The 23,074-nt window shown below is 24.4% G+C and overlaps 1 protein-coding gene across 1 annotated transcript; it reads right to left on the bottom strand.

Annotated features, from left to right (window-relative positions):
• Positions 1-6,588: 6,588 nt before the first annotated feature.
• LOC145831629 (E3 ubiquitin-protein ligase RMND5A-like) lies at positions 6,589-16,593 on the bottom strand. The gene is made up of 9 exons (XM_082938937.1): positions 16,556-16,593; positions 15,276-15,456; positions 14,183-14,342; positions 13,882-14,044; positions 9,348-9,506; positions 8,789-9,016; positions 8,358-8,408; positions 7,512-7,596; positions 6,589-6,693 (listed from the first exon to the last, which is right to left on the bottom strand). Exons 1-9 carry the CDS (start codon positions 16,591-16,593, stop codon positions 6,589-6,591), a joined length of 1,170 nt encoding a protein of 389 aa, XP_082795063.1.
• Between the last annotated feature and the right edge of the window lie 6,481 nt (positions 16,594-23,074).

The following is a 23,074-nucleotide window of genomic DNA, read 5'->3' as shown; positions in this document are numbered from 1 at the left end:
TAAAGCATCTAGAAAGATATAGTACAATATAAGTTTTGCTTAGTATTTTGAAACTTATTTAATTTTTACATAACCTATTAATTTTACGAAAGCCATCAAAATAAAATTATCTACTTTATTATAAGTTTAAGAATATAAGCATTTTTTATTTTAGTATAGTTTAAAATACATTAAATTTCATTAAATAGTTATTCCACGTTGTAGTCCTTTTTGTTTGAGCAAAAACTATCATCTACAAATCTAAAGTAAGCGAACGGTTTATTGATATTCTTTATTAAATAGATTTAAAATACTCGACAAAATATTTGCTAATACAGGACCAAAATAACTCCCCATTGCAATACCATCAATTTATCTATAAACAAATCTTTTATTTTTAATTTATTATTCTTCACAGCCATGTATAATATGCTCTTAACTACTTTTACGGAGATAATTGGTTGATTAACGTTTCATTTGTAAAGTTAGTTAATACAAAAGTTAATCGTTTCTTCAAGTGGTACATTGGTAAACAGGCATTTAATGTTAAAAAACATTTGGTTTGATGAAATAGGGTTTTTGCGCAGAGCTTCAACGAAATTTAAGGAGTCTTTAAAACAAAATATAGGGATTGTTATTTAATTAAACTTTAGTCAAAAGAAAATTATTTTGTGTTTATGTTTTTTCAAATGTTAAATTAGCTTACTTATGTTCACTTATTAAAAAAAAAACTTTTCTCTTGTAGTTTATATATTTTCATTATTGTCACATCTATTGTTGGAGATTAAAAATTTGTATGTTAAGTTTGCACTTTATCTTTATATACAATAAATGTTGTAATAATTAAATTTTAACTAAACTAGTTAAAAACAAGGACTTTGCTTTTCACATAAATCTTTTTAAATTTAAGCTGTTAAGCCGTCACCTACATTGTTGACTAACTTTAATTTTTATCATATATCATAGTTGATAAAATACTCGAAGTAAGTTGAAAAATTTTATCGTCCTTGAAATGTTGTTATGTTTTAAATTCCGATTGCTTTATTATTAAATTTTTAACCTAACAACTATATCATTAAGTTTATAAATTTTAAAATATAATCAATAAAAACATCAGTAAAAGTCTGCAAAGCAGAATTCTGAATTTTTGTTTGCCGTGAGACAAGCTCAAGTTTAACAAGGAGCTGATTATACCAATTCGATCATCAGACCACAAGATACGGTAGACTGAGACCAGTTTCGTCCTTATTAGGATTCATCAGTCAGTCAAAATCAAAAACTTGCAGTCGTCAATCTATCAACGGTTTGTCATGCTTTCACATGAAGCAACCATTTGCTGGCAATGATCAGTGACGTCAGCATTGTCTTTTGTCGTGCAACATTAAGTCATTGTTCACTTGGCAAGACAGCTAATATGCTCGTATCTAGTACATTCAACAAAACCACCCGCGGAAGCCTGCAGAGCAGAAGCCTGGACTTTCGTTTGCCGTGAGACAAGCTCAAGTTTAACAAAGGATTGATCATCTCGCGGTAGTCTTAACCACTAAGTAAAAACTTTATTATTTTTTGTAATCAAGCAAGTATTTTTCGCATACAAACCTAGATGATTTTCTCATACGAAGTGGAACACAGTTTTTTTTGACAATACGAAAATGATTCAAAGCTTATTGTTTAAAAGAATATTGAATAAGATAAATTATTTTATTAAATATTTTGGACTACAAACTTATAATATATAATTGATAAAGTTTTGCAGATTAAGTCAGGCTTTACTAAATAAATATAATCTTTTAGCTAAATCAAAACGAATGTCAGTTAAATAATTGTTTTTATTTTTTATTAAATAGGTCAGTGTTTATTTTAGAACTTTTAGATCTAAATCTCGCAATCAAAACGATTGATGGTAAAACCAGCTTGATTAGTTTTATTTATTTTATAAATGCTTTAATTTTGCGCTTTAAATCTCGCAGTGACGTAACGATTGCATTCCACAAAACGCTAGTTGAAATTGTTTGTTTGTAACTAAATGCTTATAATATTATTAATTGTTTAGCTTTAGACCAAAAAAAAATTAGTTTTTTTCAAGCCACTGAAACGTTGTTTTCATAACAATATTGTTGCAAATCAGTTTGAAATACAACTTTGTAGAAGTAATATAAATTTTATATTTGAATAGACTAAATAGTTTAAAACTTGAAGAAAATTTAATAAACGTTTGTAAAGCCACAGAATAAAAAGCTGTTTTGCTACTAACAAATAAGTGTAATTAGTTTCCATTCTAAATAAATTGTTTTTCATTTAAAATGGTTTAATAAGAGGTATACTGAGAACTAAAAAACTATGACAGCTTGAATAAAAGTGTTGGTTAAATAGTAAAATATATGTTTAAAACTTTTAAATAACAAAATATACTTTTGTAAATTTATTGTGGTTTGAGCGTTTTAAACACTTGATAAATAATAATCATAATATAGTATTGAACCTAAAAAAAATACCGTTATTGATCTAATAAACGAAAGTGAAAAAAACCAAAAGCTCATAAATCTTTTTCTATACTTAAAGGTAAGAATAACTATATTTTTAAGATTTAATTTAAATGGAGAATTAAAACTAATTAAAACAGTACATTCCTCGAAAATTATTATTCTACTACTTTAAAATATTAATGTTGTTAACACTTGATAAATAAATAGACTTAAAGCTACATTTAATTTAAACCAGTATTTTTTTACATATTGAAAAAAAATTTTACTAGTAATCAATAAATTCTAAAAACTTATTAAAATAAAATTAATTATTTAGTGCTTCATTCCAACTTTCATATAGATGTTATGTTGTCGCATTTCATAAGCGGTATTTTAACTTTCTTACTAAAACTCTAATATACATAGTATTTTGAGTAACATAATTTTTAAACTCATTGAAATTGGCTTGTCGAGAAAACTTTCGCAAAATGTAAAATAGAAAAATTTATTAGATTTACTTTAAGTTCCTCTCCGACAAAACGTATATAATAATTTATGAAATGAAATCTATAACAAGCATTAAAGTTAGTAAACATCATTTATTTTTTAAATAAAGTCATTTTAAATTAAATCCTGAATAGAGCAGAATAGTCTTTTAAAACTAAAAAAAACTTTGTTTTTTTTGTTAATACAAACTAGTTTCCTAAAAATAAGTATTAGTTAAATTAGGTTTTAATCAAATTTTTGAATCTAGCTGTTTTAAAAATTTGTAATGACTTGATATTATCATTTGGTTATAAATCATTGCAAATTAACAACTGTTGTTAAAATCACATTGAAGTTTACTACACTTTATTCATTTAGTATTCTGCAAAACAAAAATCAGGTACAACTTCTTTGAGGACACATTTTTGTTTATTGATATGTTTTGAAACCCCATTACCACACTTTAAAAAAATAAAACACTTTGTTATTATATGAATTATGATAGTGAATTTTATAACATACTTGTAAAAACTTCTTTTAAAAATTGATTTGATGTCATTAATTTAACAATACTAACTTGATTTCTTACGTACGATAAACAACTTTAAACGGACCAAAAACTTGAATTCTAGTTTTATTAAGTACAGCATTAATGAATCTACTTGTTGATTTAAATTTTCGTAGAAAATATTACAAACTTATTGATTGATAAATTTTTTTTCACAAAAATGTTGATTACTTAATACATATTTGTTAATCTAAATTAAAGTGGATATTTGTAAATCAAAATTAAAGTTTATGTATATTAAGGATTAGCTGAAGTTCATTATTTATATTCAAAAACATTACAAAAACTAAAGAAAAATGATAAAATGAGTTGCTTTGATTAAATCAATCAAAAATTTTACAAAGTAGCAACTTCTACAGTATAACAACATCGATTTGAGAAAATTTTGATTTTTCAATGCATTTTATAGTTTTAGTTACACTCTGTAACGTAAATAAGATTTAATTAATAATAAAAAAGCATTCTAAAATTAAAACTTAAAGTTTTTTTAAAAACTACTACTCAAACAGTAAATATAATTACTAAGGACGTGTAGTAATGTCATAACAAGACTATAACAAATGTCAAATTCTTAAATTTGCATTTTCAACATTTTATAAACAAGCCGTATTTGCTAACATTTTATAAACAAACCATCAGGCAAAACCTATCAGTTGATAATGGTTTAGTAAAAAACAAGTTAGACTGATATGAAAAAAGTAATACATCAATTTTAATAATAGTATATATTAAATAAATAAACAGTGCACACTTTAAATATAGTGGTGACTATACTGTAGAAAAAGACTTATTTAAATAAAAGTAAAGTTGTCTAAAAATTTTTAATATAAACTAAATACCAAATAACTTTGTTCAATATTGGATCACAGTTTAATAAAATCGCCTAACTAAGGTAAAATATTAATAGAATTTGCGCATGCTTGCATCAAATTTTCCGAATAAAATTTAAACATTAACTTAGTATATTTGTTCTTTTACGAAGTAGATAAATCTTCTTCTTGATTCAACAATCAAATTTATAATATTACGTGAATATTTTTCACGTAAAAAACTTCACTTAAAAGTTGTTAATTTGAAAGACGTGTATACGAAAATTTCAAGTTGACACTGAAATATCGTTGCTTATATTTTTCAATGAAGATAAAGTTAATAAATAAGTAAATTTGTAAATGCTTGGAAGTTTCAAACTCCAACTATTAAAAAACTACTTATTCCAAAAACAGCTTTTAGATTATGTCAGGTATACACTAACATTTTTAATACATACAACTTGAATTTTTTCTTAATTTGGAACGTGGACTGTTTTATTTTTTTATCATTATAACTAATTTCTATTGTTAACCAAAATTACTAATAATTTTGAATAAAGGTTGTGTACGAATATTAGATATACATTACTTATGTTCTAATTCTTTTAATTTATATTCATAACAGATGTTACTATTTAAAGTGTTTACATAAGCTTCAGAAAATTTATAAGTAAAACAATATTTTTCTTTAAGTACTCAGTATATTAATTGAAAAATACTTCTTTTAGTATATATCTGCAATAAGATCTTTTAGGTTTTAAACTATACTTTACAACGCTAAATGATTTACATTTGAAATAATTAATACTCAAAAAATTAAAGTACTAACCGGCTAGGTGATAAGCATATACTAGCCTTAAAACTATTCATAATCAATTACTTATAAAAATTGTTTGATTAAATATCCGTGAAGTATTTTATAAAAAAATATGTAAAGAATTTAATATTGGTCGGAAAGAATTTATGAAAAAATCAGTTTAGAGGTACAAACTTTTAGCAATTAAATGATTCTTAATTTAAATCACATCTAACAGGTTTTAGTTTTAAAGGTACAAAAAAAAAAACTAAGAAAAAATAAAGGGTTACTTCTTTTAAAATACAAACATCTGTTCAAAATAACGAAAGTTTATGATTTAAATAATTTATAGTATAATTCAAAGTATTAATAACACTAATAAATAAATATATTTAAGTAAAAAGTAGCTTTTGTTTTCTGTATCAAATATTAATAAATAAACAACAAAAAACCTTTTCAATTTTAAGATATTAATAATTTCACTGGTAGTATCTATTGTCGGTGTTTTAATAATAACATTTTTTTTTTTGTAATATATTATTGTCAGCACGTTTTATATACAGCGGATGATTCAGCTTTTATTGCTTTTTATATCTATTAAACACAATTCTATCAAAGATTTTATTAATTTAAAGACTTTTAAAGTTGTCATTGTATTATTAGATTTTCAATTAGTAACAAAACTTTGTAAAACTATTACTGTTTGGCAATTTCGCTATTTCATTTAAAGTTACGTCGGTTTATTAAGGCTACATTGAATAATTAAAAAAAAACTTTAAGCTATTTTATCATTGAATTTAAAAAACTATCCACTTAATTTACACCACTATTTAGTATTTAAATTCATCTCAATATTAATTAAAGTTTACAATAACTCGCGTAATAAATGCAAAACGTTACAATTTATAAATAAATTAGCTAGTAATTAGACTTTATTACACCAATTTCATTCAACTTATTGAGCTTTAAACGTAAATGATTTATAATCAAAAAAGACAGTCATACATACAAATTCTAACAAAAAAATCAATAATTTAAACATAATTAAAGAATAAAAAAAAAACTCAACATTCAAAATAGTCAACATCTTCTTTCAAAATCATCGAAGATGCACATTTATAAAACAAATAATGATTTTTAAAGCCTCCAACAAAAATACATTCAGGACCTGATAATATTATAGCTTTTATGCTATATGAACAGCAAACACTCATCAAACTTCAATCATAATTAGTAGTTTCTTATGTCAAGTATCACCACATCATGAGTGCAACAACTCCAAAGAAAATAAGTATCCTATCCAAATACTCAAAATAGTATTTATAACACTATACCTCTGAAAACCAAATGTTTTAACATAAAAAACTGATAACCATCCAAGTTCTGTAACAATCAAAGAAAGCTTTCAAAATATTACAGAACAAATCCAAAAACAGTCTATGCTATAAATCCTTTACAGTCTTTAAATCATAAGGCAAAATTCAATCAGAAATAAATTCTTCTGGTTTCATGGGCATCTTGTACCTTGGGACAATAAGGACATTTCACTTGGTTGTTTTGGACCAGACCCAGTAAGGCGTTGTTTGAAACCTGAGAATTTGTACAATGTCTTGCATACAACTTTTAATGATTAAATATTACAATTCTTATATATTAATATATCACAATAGGCCGTACTACGTATTAAATCGTATATATACAACTTTGATAAAAAATACATCTTACGACTGACATGGTTGTCACTTGTTTTTTCAAAAAATTTTCCAAATTTCTTCCAGGTTTTTAAAAGTAAACATTTTTGAGTTTATTTTAAATTTAAAGTTAGGTTTAACGTAAGAAACTGTGTTAAATAGTACAAAAACGTTGAAAAGATACTGTAAAGCTACTTTAATTATGTGTTCTAATAAAAATATTTTGATGATGAAATTTTTTTTTATTTATATGATATAATTTTTGAACTAAATCGAACTTTACTACTGATCATGTGAACATTTTTAAATCTCAAAGTACTTCCAGGTTTTTTTAGTGATTTTTAATCAAAATTCCAGGATTTTCCAGGTTTTTTTCAAATTTTCTCAAATTCCAGGTTTTTTTGCCTAAATTGTCAAATTTCAGGTCTTCAAGGTTTTTCCAGGTAAAGTGGCAAGCCTGGACTGACCTAAAATGCGTGTTGATTTAATCACATTGATTTAATATTTTGCAAATGAAAAAAGAACATAATTCTTACAAATAATATTTAATCTGTGATAAACATCACATAGTACTTTAGTATTGGATATAATAAGTATTTAATCTTTTTAATTACTTTTAATCAATACATATTTGAGCTACATAGAAAATGGCACTGAGAAATTAAATAAGCCAATAAACACACATGTTCAAATATAAAAATAGTATATATAACTTACAACATGTCCACATTTCAATTTCATTGGAGGATTTGCTTCAGTGGTTTGTGATTTCAATATTTGACAAGCGAATACTGAATGATATCTGTTCGTATTGAATATATAATACTTTTTTAGTTACGGACTATAATTTAAAGCATGTATATTTACACTTAATTGGAAGTATCGTCAGTTGTTTAAGAGTTATATAGTGTATGGGAATACTTAAAAATGTTATTTAATAACAGAAAAAATATTATAATATTAGGAGTATTAACAGGGAAATTAGCAACCATAATGATTGGATTTCCGAATGCGTTATTGAGTTAATTTTTTAAGTAAATTAAGCAATATATTATTTCTAAACATACACAAAAAATTAAACTAGTAAAGCTTCTTTAAAATTATTTTATTAAAAGTAAAAAATTCACAAAACACTAATTAAATCACTAGTTTGTTTTTCTAAATAAACACGAAAAACGTTTTAACATGACTTACGTATGTATTTATTAAAAATACAACAAAATAAAATTGAATCGATATATTAGATTTTCATTTCATTTAAGAAATTTAATGTTTTATAAAATGAACTGAACATTGACTATCTTAAGTTAATAAGTTTTTTTACTTAATTGAACGTCAGTTGTACAATTTTAAAAAGTGATGCGACGACGGAGATAAATGTCAAATAGTTATTGATTATTTATATTTTTCTTAACAAAAATTAAATATTTAATTCTATTTGAAGTTTATTTTTACAAAAAAAAATATTTGATACCAATTTTAATTTTGTATAAATAAACTTCAAATAAAATTAATTATTTTCTTAACGAAATAAACATAATTATTATTAAAATTTTTTCTAACCTGTGTTCTTCATCAAACGTGATTTCAAACGGCAATTCCTCCTGGTTATTACTAGTTTGTACAAAAATAATATAAAACAAATTAATCAGTGGAAAAACTAAATGAAATTTCTAAACAATTCTCACTATATCTGATAAATAGTAAATTGTTATTTAAATCGAGCTACTTATCATTAGCAAGCGCAATTTCAATAGTTTGTCATTATGATTACTTAGCTTTAATAAATATATTGTTAAAAAATAAGTAAAAAATATATTATCACTACGTGAAATAGCTAATATAAACAAATCAAGTACTATTTGATTTACTCTGATAAACTAATTTTAGAACAAATGTAATAAACGCTTTTATTATATCATTAATTTTTACTTCTACAGATATCCATCTAATTTAGGTAAACAAAAATATAAATTTATGAATATAAATCTTACCTCTGATCATCATCAGATTTCGCCTCTGATTCAAGATCAATTACATCAGGATCAACTAAATCAGGAGGTTTATCATCATTCACTGTATTACTATCGCTTTGTGACGTAATCATCCTGCTTTCTATATTATTACGAACGTTTACAAAGGTGGGAAGCGCTTGGCATCCGGCTTGAAAGCACGAGAGTAGCGGTGAAGACACGCTCCAACCTTTTATTTTGAAAGCATCTCTGTGGAAGTGTTATTATTATTTGTTGATATATACCAGTATTAAAAATTAAATGATTTTTAATAAATTATTAAAGTTTTTTAATTAAAATACTTTTTTAATTTCGAGGCTTGATTGGAATGGGAAGAGTTGTTTATTTAGCATACGTCTCTGCCGGAAAATAATAAATTTAACTAGAATTATATTTAATAAACATCCAAGGAGCCTATTCATTATGTACTGATAGACCTTTGTTTGGATTAAAAAAATTACTAAAATAAGCAGTGACAAAGTATATACTTCACTATAACGATATATACTACATATATATAATCTTTTTAAATTCAACTAACTTTACAAAAGTTTTGCAGGCATCTTCCCAATCTGATTCAGATAGCAGTTGTGAGTAAGGTGAATTTTTCAAACCAATCTTCAAATATGTGAGACTTGCCATCAACTTCTGTACTTGCTCGCCATGGTCTGAAGCGTACTGGGAAAACTTCTTGACGTATCTGAAGTTACAGTTAATAAAAAATGTAAGTTAATGTTTTAAAAGAATAAATAACATTTAATTTAGTCTAATTTTCTCTGTTTGTTGTGTACGGTCGTTGGCAACTTGATAATTGTGAAAAGTTTTTACCATATGTTTGTTGAACAAAAAAAATTAAATATTTTAAATTTTATCTTTCAATGATAATGAATTTACATAAAGTTTAATCTGTTACATATTGGAAATTATCTAAAGCGTGTATGTGCTAAGTTTAATTAAGTACTGAAAGATTATGTCAAAAAATCAATACTTTATATTGCTTTTTTTGTTTATTATATAAATGAAAATTGATATTTGCATGTGATTTCTTGGAAAAAATTGAAGGCGTAACTGAATTAGCAGGATAAAAACAAAATACGTATATGATAATTATATCATGAATCTCAGTACTTAAAATGTATGATCAATAAAATGTGACAAGCTTCAGTTTGATAAAATAAGTCGATCACACCGATTCAATCATCAGACCACAAGCCTTCGGAAGATTGGGATCCGTTTCGTCCTTATTAGGACTCGTCAGACAGTCACAACCGAAAAACTTTCAGTCGTAATTCTACAAACGGTTTATAATGCTCTCACATAAAACAACCATTTGCAGGTATTGATCAGTGACGTCAGCATTTTATTTTCCGTGCAACGTTTAATACATTGTCCACTAGGCAAGACATCTGGTTCACTTGTGTTAAATACGAGCAACAAGAACATAGGTGAAAGTCTGCGGAGCAGAAGCTTCAAGTGCAGAAATTCCAAAAATTTATGTATTAATAAATACTGAAAAAATTTCTGGAGAACATGATATAAAGAGGTCTAAGTTTAAATAAAGAATTTTAAGCATTGTAAATACTTTAAAGATTAATAAGTTATTATAAGTCTGACCAGATTCAAATAATAAACTTCATTTTTGAAAAAAAAATATTAAATTTAATTTAGTATTTTATAATGAATTTTATGAATATAATTATTAAATATCTTATAAAACTGTATTACAACTGAATAAAAACTAACATAAACGTAGTTTAATATTTTATACTTGATGATACGGTTTTACATAATCAATTAAAAAACAAAGTTTATGGCTAGTATTTGGTGATGTTAATCCATATACACATAAGTATTTAAGAGTAACAATAATCTAAACACTAACTTAATAGCCTTGAACTTAGGATATAAATCACAAACGTGTAAATTACAACCAGTGTTTATACTAGTTGCAAATACAAATAACTTTAATTATTTTAATTAGTTATAATTAACTTTAAGCTTTATAACAACTATAAAATTAACAGATTTCAACTTATTAACCTACACTTACTAGTATGTTTTAAATAAAATTAAACTTAAAGTTAATAACTTTAAATTTAGTTTTTTAACAAAACTAATACAATACATAACTAATCCATGTTTAACAACCAAGTATATATTTTGGTCAACTTTCTCTAATATTTATTCAAACAGTTCACAGTTATTTTCAAATTTATAATTTATACATAACAATCACATACACCAACTAAATCACATACAACTGGTTTTTTTTATTCTAGAAATTTAATATTTCACTTATATACTTACATATATACAGTAATAATGTTGAACTTACTTTATAGCCTGCAGTTGATCTCCTTGCTCTATTAAGCACAAAAATTTCAATCTGTGTAGTTTGAATTCCAAATTGCTTTTTATTTTCATTAGTTGCTCTCTGTTTAGAAACAGTATTTAATTAATAAAAGTTAATAATCAAACAGTTATCAGTTTAAAAAGGTATTTTGGTTTATAAAAGTCATAGATAAATTAAATGTTAAAACTGTAAAGTAAATTATTTAAAAAAATAATGTTTACCATTTATTGTGCTAGTGTAAGATAACTTTTTCCAACAAAATTTTATATAGATATTTGTCTTAATTTAAAATGATAGCTCAATTTAGTGAAATGTAAATGAGCTTATTTAAATAAAGATGTGCAAATTAAAAGTTTTATTTACAATTTATCACTGGCAAAAAATTAAGACCTCTTCAAATAAAGTAAAATAATTAACTGCAGATAAAAATGCTGCTTACTTATAATTTTATTCAAAAACTTATTTATGCATGAAAATCTTTTCAAACAACTAAAATGTTACAAATTAGAAAAATCAAGCTTGTCAGTGTATAAGTAGTACTAATTTTAAAACTAATTGAAATCAATCAATGAAATGACTCTAAAAGAAAAACTAAATTAAGAGCTTTTTGAAAAAGTTTGAAGATATTTAAACCTAGAAATTTATCTAAATGGAAAAAACAATTACCTTAATTGGAATTTAAGCCAAGTATCAACAAAACATTAAGAAATTTCAAATTCACTGAAAATTTTAAAATCTAAGTTGTATTAAGTAAATGTAACAGTAAAATTATTTTATAAGGATTGAAGAACTATCGAAAAAAAAAAAAAAATAAAAATTTATGTAAACTGAACTAAAAGCTATCTAAAAAACTTAATTTAAACCAAACATCAACAAAACTAAATGAAAAAAGTCAAAGATATTTTTCATACTAATACTATAATATCATTAGTTTTATCTGCTTTCTAGTTTATCAATAAAAAATGTTTCTTAAATACAAACTAAACCTCCTGGACAAAGTAAGAAATTTTTCAGAAGGGTAAGAAATAAAATTCATTTTTGTACTAAAGAAGAATATAATACAAACATAATTGAATATAGAGATATGTATAGTTGTAATGCATATTTATGCCAAAAATAACAGATGAACTTCAAGAATTTGAAAATAAATTTTCAATTTAGTTAAACAGGTAAAAACTAGAAAAACAAATGGCAGCTTTCAAAGCAAGCTAACAAATGATTGAAAAATGAAAAATAAATAGTAATATTTGCTGATAAAACAAATAACTTTTACAAAATCCCTAAACAAGAGTACAACAATCTTTTACGAGCTTTAAGTTAGCTTGATTTTTTTTTTTTTTTAAATTTTTAAAAAATGTCCAAACTTTAGAATTATTTTCCTTATCGTTTAATCTAACGAAGATTTTTTTCATTCTAGAGAACGCTCCTTTGCCTTTAATTTATAAAAAACATTGTATTAGGGTTTGAATTTTTGAGTGAAGACCCTTAGAATTTTTTTTTATAATTTTTACTCTAACGAATGTTTTAGCCTAAAAAATTATTTTTTTATAAATATCTTTTTAATTATTCCTACTTTGCTGTGTTCTCAACGGTCTTTTTTTTTGCAAACTTCTAATATTTTGAAAGTATATACAAGTATGCCCGATTATAAGTTTCAAAAATCTTTAATTTTTTAACGGTCACTGAACAAAAAAAAAAATTAATTATGAATATTTTAAATGGTCCACGCTTTTTTAAAATCTAAACTGTATTTAAGTAAGACATGACCTACGTAGAGAAATTAAAATTGTCATTATCTAAACATGAAATCCCTCATATTTCTTTTATAGAAAAGCTATTTAAATATTTATCTACTTAGTTTCCATTTTTTATATTATGTATACTTACTAAATAAGTAGTTGGGCTAAGGACATAGGGGAAATAGAATTTTTTTCTTCAAATTTAGTGTTATTTGTTACATAAGTTGTTCTGCTACTTTTTGCTTTTTACCTCTTGTTGAAATTCAAAGTTATATTTCAAACTAAAAGTAACTTTTAAGATATAAGCGATCAAATTTAGAATAATTAATAGGTTCTTTATGAGAGGGGCAAGCTAAAAGGATAAAATTAGATTGTTTCACTAAAAATCTATCTACTCTAGTTTTTGAGCAATGCTTTTAAACCTTTTTCAAACTTATCTTTTATAAATTTGAAAAAAACTTGTAATCATATTTTTTAATTTTTGTAAAAATATTTTTTTATTAAACTTTTTTTTTTGGCCATATTTTGTTTATGGATTTTTGTTTCAAAAATCAGCTACTTACAAGATTTTTGTAATATTAAAGTGTATTTTACCAAAAACTTTAAATTGCTTGAAAAATAAAGGAGGATATAGGGTTTTAGTAAGTTTTTCAAAATTTAAAAAGATCAACCTTGAAAATTTTTTATTCCATATGGCTGTACCACAGTTTTTTAATAAACAAATATCTCAAAAATTAATTGAACTATTTTTGAAAGTATCTTATAGTGTATACCCTAAGCTTTAAAATTAGTGTCAATGTTAATTTTAGGAAAAAATATATTTATCTTTTATTTAAGTAATTTTTATTTTATTTCATAGACAATATTTTGTTAGTAATATATTTATTTTATTAAGTTTTTTTTAATTATTTTATGTATATTATATTTAATAAAAATTCTATTTTAACGTTATATATTTTAAAATTATATAAAACTTTACCAACTTGTTTTCATTGGTTTCTGCCCACTCAAGAACCTCATCAACGTTCTTATTCTTCAAAGTATCGAGTATCCGCTTCATATTGCTGAAGTCTGTGTGCCAATTCGGATTTATTCTGTTCTGGAGTTCGGCTTCGTTCACAAGTATGTCCGCTGTGTGGTTCTCACCTGGTAGTAACATTTATACATATTATGAGGTAACAATTAACTACCAAGTTTTACAATAAGGTGGAATTTGAGATTTCAAGTATTTTATTCCGGGTTTGTACTGAAATTTCTTTAAATATCATAAATATTTTTTCTCACCATTTCTGTAAAGATGCTCACAAATTGCAATATTCAGTAGTTTATGACATTCTTCATTTCTGAGCATTTCAGGAAAATCAACTCTGCTGCAGCTAGAACTGAAATTTTTTTCAACGGTTCTACCTATCTTCGAACACGTACTGTGCAGGTCTCTGTGAGACTGAAAAAAATTTAACTGTTAATATTTTACTATAAAAAATTAAAATTTTTCTATGAAGTAAAGATATCCTTGAACTAACACCTTGTAAGTCCTTGTGACACTAAGAGTGATATAGAAGTTATAAAAAAGTGTCGTTTTAAGCAGATAAAATAGCTTGTTTACTAATTCAAAAGAGATTACTTTATAGGGTTTTTAGAAATTTTCTAAAGTACAAGTATTTTTCATTGAGTCACTAAAAGCTTTACATAAAGCTTAAATTTGGACTACAAGTTGATTTGTAAAGAATTGTTAATTATAACTTATTTTTTGAGTTATTGTTAGCTTTGTAAAAAGTTTCCCATATGGCAGTTAATTTTTTTAATGACTATTTCCCAAAAAACTTAATTTTTACTAACAATGATTTTTTTTGAGATACTCAAGCTAAAAACCTCAAGTTTTTAATAATATCTCTTGAGCTGATTTAAAAGTTTTGATTGGAAAAACTAATTTTATTTAAAAATTACAAATTTGTAAAAACATTTTTTCTAAAACATAATTTCCTCTTTTAAAAACAAAATCAACTTTCTAAAGCAAAGTAGCTAAAAATTTAAAAACAGACGATAAAAAATTATCAAAGTTTGAAATATAGCACTTGTTTAAACAATTTACTTTTCTTTTAAAGATATTAGTTGATAAGTAAATATAAACCTATAAAAGTTTTGTCACAGATTTTAAACATGTTACAATTATACACCCCTGGAAAGTCTTTAAGTTTTATTAAACATTTTATAACACATTTTACGATAATGAACACACTACAAACAATAAAAACCTATAAAGTCTTGTTATCAGATTTCAAACATGTTACTATTATACGTTCCTGGAAAGTGTTTAAGTTTTATTATGGTTTATAACATATTATTTCAAATTAAACACATTACAAACAATAAAAACCTTAGAGAGTTTCGCAACAGACTCCCTAGAGCTCCTCATTATGTCTGAAGTCATCTGATGAATGTCTGACATCGGAACATAATCGTTCAAAATGCTATCTCTCGTGTTGGTAACTCGCCCTATGATTGAGTTCAAACCGTTCTCATAATCCGCTTTAAATGTTTGGAACTTAGCTTTGAATCTATAAATTGTGTGAAAATAAAAGTACAATTGATTGAAGTCTGAAATCATTATTATTCACTTTGTTATTATTCAATTTGGATTGTTACATGCTAGTAGTTTAAAGTTTCTCATTTATAATCTTTTTAGAATGAATGTTTTTGGAAACTTTGCAACTTTGAAATCTATGATTACATCAACATAAAAAAAACTTTGTAGGTAGTTTTGGCCATATATCTCTTGGTTTTGGAAAAACTAACAATTAAGAGCTTAGCTATTAACTTAACTTTGTCAACTTTTTAGAAGAACTTAACCTAAACGTTTTAGGACTGGTACATGAATTGATGTTTAAAAAAAGCAATTATTTAATTCAGAATTGGGAGATAAAAAACAAAAGAAAAATTATCTGCAAAAAGTATGGTTTAATTGTAGTTTTTATGACTTGGGGTGTCTATAAGGACCATACAATTTAATCTTTGGCTTAGTTGCTAGACTTTAAAGTGTTCATTTTTTGTTTATATCAGCTTATATAAAGTTAGACAAACTATATATTATTCTTATGGTCAACTCTCAAGTTTGAATAGTTTTCTCAGTAGTTATTAACTGACAGCTTCCTTTAAAATAATCTCATTTTGTACTGAAGGAATAAGAGAAAAGGAAAAAATCATCTTTTTCACAACTTGGGGTTATTCCTTAGAGTTTTAACTAAGAAAATAGCTTTTTAGATATTTTCTAAAATTAAAGTAATTTCTGAAATAAAGCTAGTTATTGTTGATGAGCACAATAGGTTTCTTTCTGGGAAGAGAAAACTAGAACCGCAAATAAACATAAACAACTAAACGTCTATCTTCTACGTTTTTTATATTAAATACTTGTAAAGTTTAGGAAATGTCTATTCCAATAATTTGAAAAACCTCTTTCAAGAAAATTTGAAAATATAAGTTTAGTTACAAAAACAAAGAAAAAAGTTTTATTTTGTTTTTTTCTCATGAAGTTATTATTATTTAGTTTTACAAATTGGTTTTGAAAATTGTTGAAGTACTTTATACAGTCATACTTATAAAAATTGCAAAAATAGTTAAATTCATTTTATGTACTTTAGATATTAATATTTTTCTAACCTGTCAATATCCTTCTCAACTAGTAAGCATTTGTCCATGCTATAAAAACTATATTAATTAACCTGAAAAATATCAAAATTGTTAGATTGAATTAATACATATATAAATCCAACTCTAAAAAATGTACTTTAAACAACATAATAACAAATCAAATTTTGTAAATAAATGTATACTAGTTATACTGTCTTACCGAAGTAATTTAAACAAATCTATAACTTAAAATATAAAAACATAATAACCTTTTAAATATGGCATAATTTGAATTTTTTTACTGAAAATACCTCTTAAAAATTTTTTATAAAATTTTCCAAATTTAGTATTTCCAAAGGGATTTCAGTTATTATATTTAAGCTGGAAAACCAAATTGTAGTACATGCTACTTGTAATAAGTAGCATGGAATATAATTATTTGAAATATAATTAGCTTTGGTGCATATAATTTTATATATAGTACACAATTTTTTAAATTAAGCTTTGTTAAGAATCATACTTATTATTATATCAAATTTGTCACCAAAAATACTAGCATGTATTCCTATGAAGTTTTTAATTATCTTGTATTAACTATGAAGTTTTTAATTATCTTATATTAACTATTAACACTCAATGTTACATCAAAACACCTAAGCTCTAATTGTTTATGACTATTTTTTAAAACACGTCTGTAAAAATATTTTAAAAGCAGACAGTAAAATATGACACAGGGGTTAAAGTTATAAATTTAAAACTTTTTTAATAAACAAGTACCAAGTTGTAATAATCTTAAAAATAACTATTTACTACTTAATATCCATTAAAAGTTTTGATTGAATTAGTTATACTTAAAATTTAAATTTTTATTTGTTATTATATGATAAGTTTTACCATGTAAAAAAATAAGAGCTATATATTTTGATTATAAAAACTAAATTTTGTATTAAATTTTAGTTAATAATACAGTTGAGGTTTTATAGGCCATTTGGGTCCAGACATTTTTTAAATCTTAACTACTGTTTGTCTATATATGGAAACTTAGTTATTAGCTGTAAATAAATTTTCAATGAGTATAATACATAAAATATTTTTGATATACTTTTTATTTTAAAAAATATGTATGAACTACAAATATCATGTTAAGTTAAAACTTTTATGTTAAGTTGAACTTAGTTCATGGTACTCAAAAGTTAAAAAGTCCACATACAACGATACATTACTTACAATTTAAAGGTTACTTTAGTTGATTTTGGTTTTTCTTAATTGGAATGATATATTAAAAACATTCTCCCAAGGCTAAGCAAGTAGTACATTACAACAGGGCTGCCACTTTTTGAGTCAAAAAAACTATTCTGAGTGACCTTAAACTATCCTGAGTTGTTTAGATCAGCAAAAAGTCTTATGTCTTATTTGCAAACTACTTATACATGATATTCATTTTTCTTATATATAGAAAAAAAGTAAAAGTAATATACGTTTGTCTTCAAATTTGGTGTTTAACTATATAAAATAACAAAATATAGAAACTAGATCAACTAAATCTCATTCAAAATTCATAAGCTATTGTGAGATTCTAAACAATATTTAAGGGCATAGGGAGAGTATCATATATTTTGTTACAAAAATTTTCATTAGCTTTTATTTGAAAGATGATGAGTATATTATAATAGACACTTTTTAACAACTTGAAAATATCAATTAACTTTTGATTTATATGAGTTTTATTAAAAACTTAATACAACCATATATAAACGAAGTTTTCCAATGCCAACTTTCTTAAAATTTTGAAAAGTTCACTAAAAATCAATCTCCTTCTTTTTTCAACCTATTGACCTCAAATGTTTAGGACTTTTTTTGCATAATAAAAAAAAGGTTTATTGTAATAATTAAAAAAAGTTTAAATAAATAAAAGCTTTACAACCAAAAAAAAAACTATCAATATTTTTTTTAAGAAAAAATATGTTTTTACTTGGAATTTTCAAATTACTTCAATAGGCTTATTTATAATTAAGTTAGTATTTAAGTGAGAAATTCTTAATAGAAGATAGACTTTTAATGAAATAGACTTTTTTTGACTATTTTACTTCACCTTTCAATAAGGAATTTCAAGAACTTTCCTACTCTTATATCTCAAATAAATAATTTCATTTTAGGAAACTGTAAAAAGCAACTGTTAGCTAAGTTGAAGATTTTTAAAATCAGATCAACATTTAATGAAAACTAAATAATTTAATAAAAAATTATAAAGCTTAAACACCAAGGTAAATAAGATAAAAATAAAACAAAAAAAAATTTAAATTATTAAAATTGATTGTTTTAATTTCTTGTGTAATATATCAACTATTCTATTTGTTAAAATTTTTTTTTTTGTAATTAAAAAATATTTATAAATTGGTTTAAGTTTAAAAAACTTAAAACATTCCTTGGCTTTTCCAACAAAACAAATTGAGATTACTATTTGTAATTAATCATACACAAAAATTTTGACATTAAAATTGTTTTTAAAACTCAGATTTTTTTATTAAGTTTTTGAACGTTTCACAATTCCGTTTGAAAATATTGAACTGTTGATTGCTTTACCTGACGCATTTTTCATATGATCAGTTAATGAGCAGATGCAAAAAACATTTACGCCCATTTACAGTTGTAGCAGGAAAAAAATAATTAGTTTGATTTGAAATTATAAATAAACTACCAAGGTTGTCACCAAAATACTAGCATGAAGTATATATCATACAGTATGAAAATTATTTAATGCAGACAATTTGTTAGGTTTTTATAATTGAAATCAGCTTTTTAAAGTTTCTTATTTAGCCTAGCACAGGCGTCGGCAGGCAGTTGGTGCTCCGAGCCAAATTTTAAGTTCAAAATCTTCGCGGGCCATAGTTTTAGTTTTAGTAACATTCAGATAAATTTTTGGTGTTAGTCTTACTCAGACTAAAATATATTTTAGTTTTTTTCAGTTCATTGTTTTAAATGGTTTTTAGCTACACATAACATGCCTGTCTAAATTATATATAGTTATTGGAACAAAGTTTACATTGTTAATATACTTAAGTCTTAATAAAATATGTACTATATTAAACACTTTATAAATTTAAATTAATATTTTTATTATTTTACTTACAAGTAAACTCTTTATAAAAACCGAGCCTAAAAAACTTTATTGGTTACTTTTATAGACTTTTATATCGTCAACCACTTTATCATATTTTAAAAAGTTTTAACTGTTTGAAAAAAACTTTTGCATTTTAAGTAAGTTTCACTCTTTAAAAAGTTCAGTAAATAGTTAACTAAATAAAGTTGATACATTTTCTACTACTTTCTATAACACAATTTTTTTTTAAAATAGTTAATGCTCAAACATCTTACTTTTAAAAGTCGTTTACATGATTTAAAGCAAACATTTTGAGTAATATCAACCAATCTAAGTTTACTAAAAGCTAAAATCAAGCTTATATACGTAAATGAAATAACATCATTATAAAACAGTACAAAATATGTAAGTAACCTAGAAAAATTTACAATTAATAAGTTACACTACAGTTTAAGAAACTATTCTGAGAATTTAAAGATTTATTCAAAGTATTTGAAGTAAAAGTTTATCACATACCTGAGTTTTAAAAATATCTCAAACAGAATTGACCTAGTTTAAATTTAAAAAAATTTACAATAACATGTTTGTTTGGCAATCCTGTTTAAAATAAAGATCACAAAATAAAGAAGCTTGATAACAAAGAAATACATGTATACAGAAAAAATAGTCAGCTTAAAGAAATACTTTACTTTCTTGAACATTTTTAACAATTTTAAAAAATCGTTAAGTTAGTAATAAAGAAGAAAAAACTTTTTTTTTGAACATCATAGCAATTCTTTACCTGCAATAAAAATATTGTATTTAAAAAGAGTAAATGTGAAATATTAGGCGAGCTATAAGAAATCAAAAACGTTAGTTAAGAGGCATTGCGAGAAACAGAAAAACAAAACAAATTAATTATGTAAGTTTCAACAAAGAGCATGATCATTTTCAGTATCTACAGACTGATCAGAAAAATAAATCCCAAGGCAAGTTAATCAATAGCAAAAGTAATTACTAAAATGGAGATACCGTTTAGAACTTAATACTTTTTTAAAAAAATTTTAAGGCGGTAGTAAAATATTATTGTTATTTTTTTCAATGGCAACAGGAAAACGTGTTCAGGAAGATTACAAAGTCTGAGTTACCAAAAACTAACCTGTTGTTTTGGAATGAAAAAACAATTCAGGCCAAAATATGTAAAGAATGCTTAAATTGGCCGGGATTTAAATATTTTTAAACTACCTTGACTTAACTTGAATATGTGGCAATGTAAAGTTGTTTATTTGCTTGAATTAGAACTATTTTGATTAACAAATTACAAACTTAATAAACTAATTATCCCCATATCTAGTTTGCATTAAATAGGTAGTTCTAAAAATTGCATCTGTATTAATGAGAATGCAAAGGAAAGGAAAAAACTTAATTTGAAAAATAAAATTGTATACATAACTAAAACTTTTTTAATTTATATCATATATAATAGATTAAATGTGTCTGTACAAACTTGGATATTTTGTGCAAAAACAATAATAGTTTAAAATTATGCAAAAACTACACTTAATCTTACTTAAGTATTATATAAAAAAAGGTCTAAAAAAATGAGCATTTTTGTACACTGGTGTGCAAACAAATAAATTTAAAGTGCTCAGAAAGTATCTAAAAGTCAAAATTTGTCAAAACCAAAATAAAATAAATCTATTATTTAATATTGTGTTATTTTAAATGCTTTTGTGCACATTCTAATAAACTTACAGTGATAAAGCATTAACTAAACAATTAAGGTGTAAATTAAATGTTAAACAAAACACCTAAATTGTTAAGAAATGATATTTTATTTAATTACTCTGTATGACTTTTCTACACAATGGAAAACATTTGCATTTATTTTATTCACTAAATAGGAATATATATATAATGAATCCTAGCACTCCTCTCATTCTTTTGTAAGAAAACAACTTAAAGTTATTATGAAACTGAGAAAATAAGACTTCTAATCTGCTTTTTTCACATTTCAAGCCAAATCATTGCTGTCTTTTGACTGTTATCAAATATTTTAAAGGAACTTAAAACAAAATAAATCAAACTCAACCAAATAACCGAAAAAAATTTAGATTAATGTATAATTTTGCTCAGCGAGCCGTAATAACATGCTAGCGGGCCGCGGAATTTTATTTTGCGGGCCGCATTATATTAAAAAAAATTTAGTGCTCACGGGTCGCAGGTTTACCCTTTGAGGGCCGCAGTCGGCTCCTGGGCCGCAGTTTGCCGACCCCTGGCCTAGCACACTTCGCACGCGGAAAATAAATCAACCTTGTTCTCGTCAACTCTATCTTAATTTCTAAAAAAAGTTTGTTTTATTTTTTCTATGTTTTAGTATACAGAGTAAGATTTTAAATAATTGTTTCACTACCTTGTGCCTAACTAAAAACACAAAGTTAAGTTTAATAACAAAATAAAATCAGGTTAAATTGACAGCTGAACGAATTGAAAAATTCGAACATTTTGATGCAGAAGAATCGTTAGTAGGTGAAAGATGTCTTGTTTGTATGAATGACCTGGAAGTAGGGACGTAAATGGTTGGACTGCCACGTTGACCATTATTTGTGCAAAAATTGTACAGATGCTTGGTTTAAAGAACATAAAACGAGTCCAACCTGTAGACATGTGTTCAACTAGATGATTTGTTGAAAAAAACATCATAAATTTGTAGTTGTATTTTTTCGTGTAACGTCTAATAAACTACTCAATTTTAGATAAATTTTCGTTTTTATTTTTAATAAAAATAAGATAAATAATAAGTATACCATCTAAACAACTACTTTCTTAGTTTTGAATTGTTTATATTTGTTTTAACATAAAAACTTCAAAATATACGATTATACTTTTCTAAAACGTGAACTAAGGAAGAATCTTAAATTATTTTTTTAAATAGGTTTTTTTGTTCTTAATCATTTATTTATTTATTGTAACAAAAATTATTGCTAATTAAAAATTTAATTACCCGAGCTGTAGGTTTAAGATAAAAAGGTACATAAAAAGTGAGAGACTACAATAAGTTTTAAATTACAGTGCTTTTAAAATTTTCTAAAAATTTCAGTACAAATTTTATCATTTATAAGCTTTTATTTTTATAAAAAATGATGAGAAACATCCAAAAAATTATTGAAACGCTGTAATTTTTTGGTCTCAGAATTTTTTCTGTTAAATGAAAAATTAAATAAATCGAAGGGAATTAAATTTAGAAAATAAAAGGTGAAATTATTTTAAAAAGCTGATAGTAATAACAATTTAGAACATTTAAAGCAAAAATAAATTCATATGTAAAGATTAAAAAAATTTAACTAAGCAGTATATTGCTAAAGAAAATATTTGTTTAAGGTATTTTATAAATCTAAAATATGCTCACTACTATTGTTGTAAAATTAATACTATTTCTACCCAGCTAATAATATTTAACTTACTTTTAC

This window comes from Thalia democratica, chromosome 3, assembly GCF_965202585.1.
Source record: "Thalia democratica chromosome 3, ktThaDemo2.hap1.1, whole genome shotgun sequence".
NCBI lineage: Eukaryota > Metazoa > Chordata > Thaliacea > Salpida > Salpidae > Thalia > Thalia democratica.
This window is presented reverse-complemented; position numbering and strand designations above follow the sequence as displayed.